The 12639-nt window shown below is 44.5% G+C and overlaps 1 protein-coding gene across 1 annotated transcript; it reads right to left on the reverse strand.

Annotated features, from left to right (window-relative positions):
• Nucleotides 1–3556: 3556 nt before the first annotated feature.
• Nucleotides 3557–11976, reverse strand: SNRNP27 (small nuclear ribonucleoprotein U4/U6.U5 subunit 27). Its single transcript, XM_074981719.1, has 6 exons — nucleotides 11863–11976; nucleotides 10413–10533; nucleotides 9664–9776; nucleotides 7611–7690; nucleotides 5274–5338; nucleotides 3557–3943 (listed from the first exon to the last, which is right to left on the reverse strand). Exons 1-6 carry the CDS (start codon nucleotides 11897–11899, stop codon nucleotides 3889–3891), a joined length of 471 nt encoding a protein of 156 aa, XP_074837820.1. The 5' UTR covers nucleotides 11900–11976; the 3' UTR covers nucleotides 3557–3888.
• Nucleotides 11977–12639: the final 663 nt, after the last annotated feature.

Genomic DNA, 12639 nt, shown 5'->3' on the forward strand with positions numbered 1-12639 from the left:
GGTCAATCTCCTCTGCCCAACCCAGGAAACAGCAAGTTGGATGTTGCTGCAAACAGCTCAAATACCCTTAAATCACAGTTAAATATTGTTTAAAGCAAACACCTCTCCACAAAAAAATTTCATACACTGACTTTTCTCCTTTTCTTTCCTGTTAGCTATCCTATTTAGATCTTAGTGTCTGGGTCTTTTTTGGGATTTGTACTGCTTGCATTGCTTTTCTAATCTATTTAAAATATTTGCTTTCCCCTGAAACTTGCTAACCTCAGAACATTTTCCCTTTTCTCATTGGGCCATTCCCTGCATCATGTTTTTAGGATTCCCCCCCCCCCCACCTTTTTCTCTGTGTATCCCCCACCTCTCAGCCTGCTACTATCTCATCTTCATTTCTGGTGCTTCTCCAGACCACTGAATCTACCCAGCCTCTCAGAGAGGGTGATTGCATTTCAGAGGGTTTCCAAATTTGCATGTTTTCTTTCAGCTGCTAATGCCGCTACATTTTGAATAACTCAGTCTACAGCATGCTTACTTAGGCAACATCAGACTAGCAGCTCTGAATTATTCTGGTAGTTAATAGGAAAATACATTTTTAAAGTTCCCCAGGGATCTGTTAACTGTGCTGCTGAACTGGGGATTTCCAACACTTACTGAGGGCATAGCAAGCCATCTTCTCTTATTATGAAAAATAAACTATGGCTTCTAGTACTTTGAGTTTTCCCAAGCTTAATGTCATGTTAAGCTACACCACTACGCATGTGACTAATAGTGTTGTGGGGAGGGTACAATACTAATTGTAGGTGGATTCCTAAAAGATCTGGAATTAAGCTATTGTATGTATTATTATGGAAGGGACTGCTGGAGTTGCTTCCCCTATCCCCCCACCTTCCCAAGAGACATGCAGGATGATGATCTCCCAGAGCAGCATCACATGACCCTAATGCATAGAGAAGATAGGCTTGTGCTTTTGTTTCTGTACTGGCACAAAGTCACTCAGAGAGCAGGCAGCTCCTGGGTTTTGTAGAATTCATCTTCCTGCCCACAGGTTAAACCCAGGACATGCTGTTCTACTTGCTCATGACTAGTTTTCAATCAGTTAAGGATTTAAGGTAGTAATACTCTGTACCACATCCTACCAGCCTGACACGGTTCACGCAATCAGAGGGAATTTATCTGAGACCAGCAAAAAGGCCTCTGCTCGGCCTCACCCGTGTTTTGCTAATCAAGATTTATGGCAAGACAAAGGCTTGGAATAAAGATGCTGATACTGATCTATGCTTGTCATAAGCCCAAAAGAAAACTGGAATCCTGCCTGAGCTTAAATACTAGGCATGAATTTTGACAAAACATCTTCATCTCAACTGTGGATGCGTTTTAGGATGAGGGAATATCAAGGTCCTCAGGTAAACGAGAATCTCTCACAAGGGGAAACATTAAAAAAGCAACCCCAATTAGGCAGTGAGACATTTAGGTAGTCCACAGACTACGTTCTGCAGGAATCTATCACCACCCTCAGGGTTTCTATGTAACATTCCAGCTCTCTCTTCCCACATCTCTCTAAAAGAAACCCAGCAAATCCTGCTCCATATATTCAAGAGCATAGTGCAGAAGAAAGAAATGTAGCATTACTCATAAATGGCAGGTTCTTTTCAAGAGTGTTTTTTCCCCATTCTTGGGTGTTTTAAAGAAAATTTCTACAGGGCATTTTGCTTGCCTTCTCCTGACTTCAGGAAGAGGTCTGAAGGCGCACAGGATAATTCTGAAAACTCTGAAGAAGCTGAATACCTGAAACATATTTGTGCCTTTGCAAATCATCTTCTTCATCTAGTGACTGGTAATTTTTCCTCAGTCTTCTTGTGTCGTATACAGTATGATCTTTATTCAGTACTTTAAACAGGTTCTGGCCATATCTTTATTAATTTACCTTCTCAATTTCAGATGGTAATCATCTCTGAAACTGGGTTCAGCTTGTGCTCTCCCAGGGGTTTTCTCACTGTCTGACATATGAGCATCCTGCTAGTTTTGGGACCCCATATTTATTTGTGTGGGCTGAATAAATCCTAATGGCATTCTACGTCATTGCAGGGTTGCACACGTGATTTTAACCTGAATGGGACCCTCTGTCAAATTAGTAGGGGAAAAGGCAAATATAAAAACATGTTTTGCTTGCCAGTCGTCATTAAGGTTACAAAAAAAAGCAGTGATAAAATCTGAAGGCAAGAGCAGAGGCGGCGCTTTAGGAAATTATCTGAATTGCCAAGGTATGAATTCTGAGCTTGATGAACAAAAGAAAAATGCATCATCTACAGCAAAGATTATTTGTTATTCAAGTCTCGGAAGTTAAAAGATACATGAATGCAAGAGATAATCGGAGCATTATCAAACTTGTGATCAGAAGTTCCTAGAACCTCAGTCCACCAATTACTGGTTATTTAGGATCTGATGCTGGTGGTTCAGCAGACTGGTCCCACCAACAGACCGGGGAAAGGAGATGAAAAACCGTAGAGTGCATGATTAATATATTTCAAAAGAGGACTGCTTATTGAATTAGGAAGAGCTAAGATACATGCAGCACTTTCCAAATGTTCCCTTGTCATGTAACTTCTGTATTTGTCACAGGGATGTTCTGCAAAATCGTGAATGGGGGGAGAGGAGAGGTGGTCTACATGACTGCAAATGGGGGCAGAGGTGTCCAGTAGGCATTTTAGGTCTAACGGGCATGTGGTCCACAGTAAGAATACATTTTCAACCACCACAGCCATGGCACGTGGTGCCCCCTGCTGGTGTGTGTAAGAAATGGTCATCTTACAGTGGCTCACTCTGTACTGGTGACCACTTTCACACAGCAAGCTCAGAGTATGATCCCCTTATAAATTAAAAATGGGGGAAGATTAAGCTAATGGGGGTTCAGGGCTGTCAGCCTCAGAGCTCACAGCGCACAATACCCGTATAATTATCTTGCAATCCCCAGAGTGAGAAATCTGAAATATACCATAACATTTGAAAAAGGCTGTTTGCATTAAAATAATCTAGATGAACAGTAAACAATGAAGGGAAGGACCTTAAAAATGTTTTGCCTTTGGGTCCTTCCATATAACTCAGATTTACCTCCACACTTTGTTCAGAGAAGAATCAGCCTGAACAAGAATTTTAAGCAATACATCTGTAAATATCTGAAAACCAAAGAATATTCAAATACTTCTTTCTCCCAAGCCACATAGTAGATAAACTCATGACTACCCTGTGACACTATGCTATCCTGCTCCAAGGTTCATGACAACTTTGATTAGCGCGTAAGGAAAGGGTTAAATGAAAAATAAGATAGTGAAGGAAGATCTTAAATGAGGAACACAATTCTCTTTCAACAACCAGGCATGACACAGACAGCATGACTCCCTGAGATATTCCTAGGAACACATTCAAAATAACCCCATTTCTAATTTAAACCCTAAACCACATTTATCCCTCTCACAGGCAAATAGCTGCCCAGACAAATCAACATCAGCCTCTCTGGTGCTTTATTCCCGAGCAACGCCATCATATTTTAACTATGTGGTCAGGGTAAATATATACCGGTCTTTATTGTAACTGACAATATTTAGTTATTCTAAAAAAACGCTCATAGAAATGAAAAATAATACATCTAACAGGAAAGTCCAGACAGGGAACAAAAACAGGCCTGAACACATTCAAACCGCCACATTTCTAGAAGGCATAATTTTTACCCTCGCTTCCTGGGAGGCAAAACAAGTGTTTCTTGACTCTCATAAATAAGTTGATTTTGTTTTACGGTGAGAAGCTGAGATACCAGGGCACACAAGTCACAGCGCAACAAGAAAACGTTAACCATTCATGCTCCAAGATGTCATTCTTCCCAGGTGAAAAGACTAGACATCAGGCAATAAAATCCAAAGGTCTGTTGAATCCACCTTTTCTGTTCATGTACTGCCTGTGATGAGGGAAAAGAAATCAGCATTGTTAGAATCTACTTGCCCTTGTGATCATTAGAACCTACTTGTCCATGTGAGGAGCTTTAGCAGCTAGCAGCTCCGATCTACTCATCCAGGCTTGGTGGGTTTTAAAGCACTGGTGGAAATCCACTAGAGGCTGGCTCAGAGAGAATGCTGCTGCCACTCTATAGCAGCGTGACAGTGCCTTGTGTGATGGGAGCTGGATGTTTGAGAAATGCCAAACAGGAATGGCACTGAGTGGCATTTCTGACGGAAGTCTCAGCAAAGAAGTCACGATTAAATGAGCCATGGAGAACTCACCCAGTCACCAGCAAACCCTTCAATTTTAGGCGGAGCTTATATTAGTAAACAAAGGACCTTTGCTAATATAGCATCTACTGATACAGCAAGCCAAATAAGCTATGCCGAAAAAAGCACTTATGTGCCCATACAACTACATCTGCACTAGTGCTTTTGCCAATTCAAAAACATTGGCAAAATAGACAGCACGCCCCAGCATGACAACACTATACTGGCAAAAGATTCTCCTACAAACCTGGTTACTGTGAGACAGAGGCACAGTGGTTTGGAAGCTTGCTATGCTGCTGCTGTGCAATGGCTAAAGGATTTTGGGTCCCAGGGTAATCAATACAATATATTTCAGAGGTACTGTAGCTTAGAGTTAAAGGGCATACAAAATAGACAAGGCAAGCCACATTTTTCCAGCAGTTACAAGAAGGAGAGGGAGAAGATTCCCAGGACTGCAGTGGCAATCTGTGCCACTCTAGTCGCGTACAGGTAATCTGGACTTCCCTAGCCTGGCAATGCAGTTGGTCTAGCATCAGTAGTGATCCCATGGGTACTCTGGGACTGAGGAAAAACCAGCAGACTGGGGCCGGGAGCAGAGGGGCCATCACTGACCTCCCTTGGTCCTGGACGAGGGAGATTCAACCTGTGTTGACAGTGTGTTTAGTGCCATAGCATCTGAGCTTTGCACAAAGTTATGTGTATCTAAACAGTGGTGAACGCACCTTTGTTTTTCGGTTCACCCCTGTCTCCACAGCAGTGGAGATTTAGAGAAATGGGGGAAGACGTATCTGGTTTCAGTAGTGTATAACAACTGCATAAATATAATATCAACCTGCACTCCTCAACACAAGCAAGAATAGCTTCTCAGACAATAAAACCCAGAGATCACCAGAGTTCTCCCCAGGACTGCGAAGTCTTCGCTGGATCAGATTGTCCTGGAAAAGAAATTATGTCTCCTGCAACATACCCAGCCAGGCATCAGCTATTTCACAAGTCTGTCCAAGTGGCAGAAACACAAACCTGTACTTTCTCTTCTGGGACACGTTTATAGCGTAGGCATTTACAGAACCATCCACTTTCTTCCCCTGAAAGACACAATGGAAAACTCAGTGTGTCGCACTGAGAACAATTCAGGAGGAGGCACAAGTTGTACAGCTGGGATCAACCCATCTAACCTAGCGTATTTTGTAAGAAAGCCAACTTGAAACCAGGGATAAGGCGGGTGAGAAACTCTTTTATCGAACAACTTTGGTTAGTGAGAGAGAAGATTTCCAGTTTACACAGACCCAAAGAGCATTGTCTAAGCTCAAAAGCTTGTCTCTTTCTTCAACACCAGTTAGTCCAATAAAAGACATCATCTCGCCCACTTTAACTCTGTAATATCCTGACACGGACTCAGCTAAAGCAACATCGCGTGTAAGTTGAAACCAGTTAGCAGCAGCTTACTAGATCTTTGCCAGATTTGTGTTACGTTGCAGAGGAATGACATTAACAAAACAACACTTTTTCAAAAGCAATTAGCAACAGTTCTAATCACTTTCCTCGGTCACACCATATCACAAAGCTCAATGTTAGCACCTATCTGCATCCATGGGTTCCATAAACAACAATGGCAAAATAAAGTTTTGTCTAACCACAGCTGTGGCATGGACAGGAGACACTGCTGAAAAACATTTTTATACATGTTGAACCTTTCTAGTCCAGCACCCTCGGGACCTGACAGGTACTGAGAAAGAGAATTTGCCAGTCCATGGCAGGTCAATATTGTTTATCAGCATTACCAAGACTTTCACTGCTTACTGGGCTCTTAGAAAACAAAAAGCAATCCTGTAGCACCTTGGAAACTATCAATATAATTTATTACGTGATGAGCATTTGTGGGACAGTCCCACTTCAGAGCTGGAGAATCCTAAGAACAGATAACTGAGAGGAAGGACATTTAAAGTTTAAAAGAAAAACAGGAAAAAAAATAAACAAAAACTGATGAATCAGCTAGATAAGACAGAAGGAAGTGGGGCGGAGGAGGAAGAAATGAAGTTTCTGTCAGTGTCCACTAAGTGGTCTGCCTGGGTCACTGTGATATCAAAGGTGGGGAAACTGTCCTTGTAATTCGTAAGGTAATTGACATCTTGGGCTCTCTGAAGACATTTAGGAGTAAATTACAGCTGAATAACAGCACAGAACACTGAAAGCCGGGACTGGTAGCTGTAAACAAACTTTGTGGGACCACGGGAAACTTGGCTACACTCGTGATAAGTGCACATCCATCTAACTACATCATACTGGACCACAGATGTTGCCAAATGAGGCAGCAATGGACTACAGAGGTTCAACCTGTACATTATCACCAGACCCTCTCAGGGTCTGAACAGAAGGGGCCTTAGTACCTTTCAGGATCATCTAGTGGACACTGCCCTTGTCTGTGACTCAAGAGATCCAGGCTCAATTTCAGGCTCAGTTGCAAGCTCCCTGCGTGCCTCTGGGCAAGTCAATCTGTGTGCATCACAGTGCCTAATCTGTAAGGCAGGATATCTCCCTACCTTCCAGGAGAATTATGAGGGGCAAATAATTACAAGATACTCGGACACTACAGTGTGTGTGGCGTATAGACAGACCCTACAGCTGTAATTCATTTAATGCCAGTAGGGTAGTAAACAGTATGATCAGTATTAAGAGTTTGCAGGCTCTCCCCCTTAGAGTGATGTACAAAATTATGTTAAAGGCAAAGACATATCCATGCTAATCTAAGCTCTGCAACTACAATTTCATATTGTGGGGCTGTAGCCTGGAGCTAGCACATCAAAAGGGGCAGAAGAAACAGGAAGATAAAATCAACACATCTGCATTTGTCCAAAGCAGAGGCCAACACAGGAAGGGCTGCTCCCAGATTACCAGCTGTCAGGTTTAACTTCTCATCTGAAAGTAACACTAGAAGCACAGTGTCACACTGGGGTATCTGGTCAAAAGCCAACACAGAACTGGCTTGGTGCTACCTTACTTGTCTTGCAAGGACTCACAGGCTTGGAGCACAATGGTGCAGAACTGCCCATCATGACCAGTATGTTGAAGTCCTCTGCTAATGCTGTATTATAAGCAGAACAGCAGCTCTCTATTATGGTTCCTATCAATACTCTTCTGAGGCAACGTTTCAACACACTGAGTTATTTCTTGCTACGTACTGACGAATTCCAAAGATTTGACAGCGACCTGTAATGCTGAGTGATTTAATGTTACAGGCAAGCAGCAAACCTTCCTCCAGCCTCTTGTGAAGGATCTTCCTAAACTTACCAAAGAAGCTTGTCTATACCCACGCTTGTCTATACTTTTTATTCAAGTTCTGTGGAACAGTCAACTCACTTTTGTTGTGTCAAAGGATGCAAAACCCATCATTTTCATCATCTCAATTTCCTCCTCTGTTTTGCCTTCCATATCTTCTTCTGAAAACAAAAACAAATACAAGAGGGATATGAAATACAATACTAGGAATAATTACCAGGCACATGATGGAAACTTACTGAATCTGTTGAGTAGGAAGGTAGGTAGTGTATGTGCTGCAAAACTGGCTCTTTGTTCGGCCCATACATATGGTTGGAAAAGAATACTGGTCCTTTGGTTAGAAAAACAATGCAAGGTCAGATTCGCCCCCAAAATGGAAGTTTCACAGAGGTTTGTTTTTACTAATACTGAATAAAAATATTCCCAAGTTTCTTTGCTTTCAAATTCCAAAGAAAACAATATTTCAAAAAAACACAAAACAGACAAACGCAAACAGACAAGACGTTCCTCTACAGCTGCCACCCAAATATTGTGTTAGTGGCGAATGAAGGAAAGAGAATGACATGATGAGCACAAAGAAACAGATTCTTTTTTAACTGCAGCCTTACTCAAGCATGAGATACATAGTAGTATTCATGAACAGAAACAGAGAGGGAGCCGTGTTAGTCTATACACGATCAAAACAAAAAGCAGTCAAGTATCACTTTAAAGACTAGCAAAATAATTTATCAGGTGAGCTTTCATGGGACAGACCCACTTCTTCAGATCGTAGCCAGACCAGAACAGACTCAATATTTAAGGCACAGAGAACCAAAAACAGTGTCCTCCTTGATTACTGCTTTTGGTTCTCTATGCCTTAAATATGGAGTCTGTTCTGGTCTGGCTACGTTCTGAAGAAGTGGGTCTGTCCCATGAAAGCTCACCTAATAAATTATTTTGCTAGTCTTTAAAGCGCTACTTGACTGCTTTTTGGTTTTTTAGTAGCATTCATGTGCCAGGTACTTTACACAAGAATAAGAAAGCAGGTGACCAAGCTTGACAGAGATATCTAACTTGAGGCATATCACAGATGATTAAAGTGGGACATGGGAAGCAACAGAAAATGGAAAGGAAAACCCCTGTACGGGAGACGCTGTGGTTGCAATTTCTTTCTTAACACATACTCTTGAGTTACTGACTAAGTTTTGCTTTGTAAAAAAAGCATCACAGATAACAAAGGAAAGCGAACTGCTTTGTAGGAAAGCAGATAAAAGTCATCAACCCATCCCCTTGCAATATGGGGCAACTTCCACTGACTTTGATTTTACCCATTACTGTTATAGTAATCCTTTAAAATTTACAGCTAGTAATCCGGAGAGCTGGGTTCCATTTGTTTCAGCACTTTGGATGGCCAGCACAATACCAGTCAGACCATAACTACTCTTGAGACAAGCTTTCAGTTTCCCTCCCAGCCCCATTGTACAGATGACGAGAATTCTTTACCCTCACCCTGTGTGTGTGCTGCCTAATTCCTTACCAACAGTAAAGTGTTTGGAGAGCCTCTTAAATATGCTGTCAGGCCTTAGGTCTTGTGACCAGATCTTTAAGGGCCGACTCTTAGGCAGGCTCAGAGTCCCACTGCAGTTATTGGGCCTCCACAAGGCTACAAGTGCCTGCTCTTGAAGAATTAATTGTAAAAAATACTGGCATTGTCAGACTGAATCAGACCCAAGGTTCTGTATCCTGGCTTCGACAGTGGTCAGGACCAATGCCAGAAACCTCTTAGTAGACAGCATGAGGGTCACAGCCTAACTCCTACCAATTAGTAACTGAATTATGCCCTGAAGCAGGAGGTTTCATCTCTCTCAGAATGGTTTATGTGCATTAACTATGACTAAGCATATGGACTGGGGCCTAGGAAGGCAAAGTATCACTAAAAAGGGCTGCACAGGTTCAGGCCTGGGTTGCACTCACAGATGTGAATCAAATTTTACATCTATTCTCCTTTCCCATCTGCCTTTAGTAATCCTGGCTTATGCAGCAGCAGAGGCCCATAGCTACTCCATTTGCTAATTTTAACTAGATGTTTAAACAAAGATAAACGGAGCCCCGATACCCTGCTTTGTTTCACATGGTTAGAACATTGCTGCATTACCAGTGATCTGACGCTCTTTGCTTTTGGAGTCTTTGTTTTCTTTCTTTTCATCGTCTCGTCTTTCCTTCTGCCGAGCTGGGGAAGAAGAGCTGGATCTGTGACGTCTTGGGGACCTAGAGTTTCACACAAGTAAAGATTTCAATCCAAAAACAGTTCACATTGTAATATCTGCTGGAGGGTGAATCAACAACAAACACACAATTACAATCCCACTTACAGCTATACATGCGGCATCAAGGAAGTAGAGCAATAGATACGTGATGTTGCAATGACTGGCATTGTTTTAGTGTTTTCTTGTGTGCCCCCTCTGCTTGTACTTCTCAGTTGACTCATCTTGTCCTTAGACTGTCAACTCTTTGGGGCAGGGATCATCTATTTATTTTTCATTTGTACAGCACCTAGTACAATGGTGCCCTGACCCATGACTAGAAGCTCTAGTTGTTACTACACTCCAAACAAACAAAGCAAAGGTGCGTAATTACATCACATGGGCCCTAGTAAAAAAAAAGCATAACACAGGCTGAATATTAATAAAGAGTCCCCTAACATGGATATTTGTTTGTAGAATTATTTTTTCTTTCCCTGAGCCCGTCAAAAACCCCATTTCCTGCATGTCATGAGGCTCACATCCAATTACCCCATTGATATAACAGTGAGAATGACTCCAATATGAACAGTTAGGGAATAGGATCATCAGCTAGAAAGCTCTGCCTGTTACCTTCAGAGAATTCAGAAATTTTTCCCCTCACCTGGATCGCCTCCTATGTGGGGAACGGGAACGACTCCTCCTCCTGTCCCTCTCCCGGGACCTCGAACGCTCCCGTCGCCTCCTCTCCCTCTCCCGGGATGCAGAACGGGAGCGCCTACGTTCTGAAAGACACCATGTTTGGGGAAAGAAGTGAAATGCTGATTAGTGTTGACTAGCTGGAACTGCCATCACCACTGTTACAGCTTCAGTAAATCCCTAAATTCATAGGAGTGTATCAGCTATAACTAAATTAAAAATAGCAGGAAGGAAATTCTTCCACCAACTAAATCCCAAGATTTGTTCCGAGGCAGGAAGAGCAACAAGAGCAGAGAAAGAAAAATGAGGGATGCATGGCAGTACTCACTGCAAAATTCTGAGTTCACCTTTTCAGAGAGATAAAGTAGTAAAAGTTCTATAATTAAAATAGAAAGAGGGACTATTCAGCAGAAACAAAATCTAGCTGTGAGCACTTTGCTAATCAGATGAGTGGCACCGGAGTATCTCCTGAGTGGCCGAACAAACAGAATTTACAGGGAACAGTGACCCAGGTCCGAGAGCCACTGACACAGGTAGACTGAATTCAAGGGCCAGCTTATTTCCATATCTTTAACAGTGTGCCTGATTCCTTTGCCTTGTGGTGCATCTCCCAGCCACCCTGGTATCAAGGCAGGGATCAGAGAGCCCTTCTAAGTGAGGAAGAAGCTTCCCTGACTGTTATTCTGTTCCCCATACAACTGGGCTTCCCCCTTTGCCCCATTATTTGGCTTTCTGGGTCCCTCCTCTTGCTGCAGAGTGACCGCTAGCTCAACCCCTGTATCAGGGAAGAGACCAGGAAAGCTGTGCCTCTCTTGGCGACGGGGTGGAACAGGCATTACATACCCCCTCCCCAAATAGCCATCAGGGCACAGATCTATTCTCTAGACGACAGGTGCAGTATCTGCCATTTACGTGTCCCCCCCCCCCCGCCCCGACCCAGCAAGGAATGGACATCCTTCCCTTATCCCAGGGCAGCGGGTGGGGGGGGGGGGTGTAACTTCTATTTACCCCCTCTCCACCTGCCTCAGGCAGGGATCTATGGGTGTGCCTGCATGTCTCTCCTGGGAAGGAGCATCCCTTGACCCCACCCTGGCACAGACCGCCAGTATAGAGGTTCCTGATCTCTTCTCTGACATAGCCCCAGAGCCCCCACCCCACTTTTGCTCCTCCCAGGGAGCAGCTTCCATTGCCCCCGCCCCTCATGGATCAGTGGGTCCAGCCTTTCCCCATGGGAGGAAGGAGCGTCCATTGATCGCAGGGCAAAGGTCAAGGGGTCCTTCTCTCTACTCCAGAGGCGCTTCCCGCCCATCCCCCCTTAGGCCACGCACCAGCGGGTCCCTCCCACCTCCCTGAGCGCCCCCTGCGCCCTCTATCGCAGGAGGGGGGGCTCAGAATCCCCGCCCCCCCCCACTCACCCCTCCGCGGGGGGGACCTGGAGCGGCTCCGGCCCATCCCGCCGCGCCCGGACCCCAGCGGCTCCCTCGGCGTCAGCCCCCGCCCGGTAGGGGCATTCAACGGAAATAGCCTCCGCCGGGGACATTTCCGGTGGAGTCCTCTCCGCTTCAGTTCCGGCCAGGAATACATTCCACGACACTTTGATTCCGGCGCCACTAGGTTCCTATATGTTTATGCTTCTGCATTGGGGCCCGCACTTCTGGGGACTTGTCGTTATGCCCCCACCGCCTGTCAGCCAGCCAGGCACCTCGCTGGCAGGTCGCCAACGTTAGGACTTGTCCTGAGCTGCAGCCAGGACACATGGGCTCTGGACCTGGAGTTATCCCATCCCCAGTTTGCACCAGCCAACTTACCCCAGCTTATCCCCAGTGTCTGCTTTGGTGGCCGCAGATCCCTGCCAGTGCAGACAGGACATGATTCCTGTGTCCAGTCACTGCCCTGCTGGAGCCCCTGAGAATGGTGACCATCCGTCTTGTTTTTCTCGGGACAGTTCCTTATTTAAGCTGTCTCTGGCACCTGGTGTCTAGAAGTGGTAGCCCCCGGTGCCAGGGAGCTTTTCTTCTAGGTGGGTGCCTCGTTCCCTGGCACACCACTGGTGAGCTCTGCCACAGGGCATCCTCTTCATTACCTGGTGCCCTCCCCCCCTCCGTGCTTGGATTTGTGGAGCCTCCATTCTCCATTTCCCCTCATCTAGAAAATATGACCTAATAGGGAAGACTGAAATAATTGGGCTTGTT

The sequence above is a fragment of the Carettochelys insculpta genome, chromosome 31 (assembly GCF_033958435.1).
Source record: "Carettochelys insculpta isolate YL-2023 chromosome 31, ASM3395843v1, whole genome shotgun sequence".
Lineage (NCBI taxonomy): Eukaryota > Metazoa > Chordata > Testudines > Carettochelyidae > Carettochelys > Carettochelys insculpta.

What these genes read in the sequence shown, in the direction of transcription:
- SNRNP27 (XM_074981719.1), bottom strand. Translation starts at nt 11,899, where the DNA reads ATGGGCCGGAGCCGCTCCAGGTCCCCCCCGCGGAGGG. An exon ending in CCACATAGGAGGCGATCCAG is followed by an intron (nt 9,777 to 10,412) that starts GTGAGGGGAAAA and finishes GTGAAACTCTAG; the next exon opens with GTCCCCAAGACGTCACAGAT. An exon ending in CAAAGAGCGTCAGATCACTG is followed by an intron (nt 7,691 to 9,663) that starts GTAATGCAGCAA and finishes TTTTGTTTTCAG; the next exon opens with AAGAAGATATGGAAGGCAAA.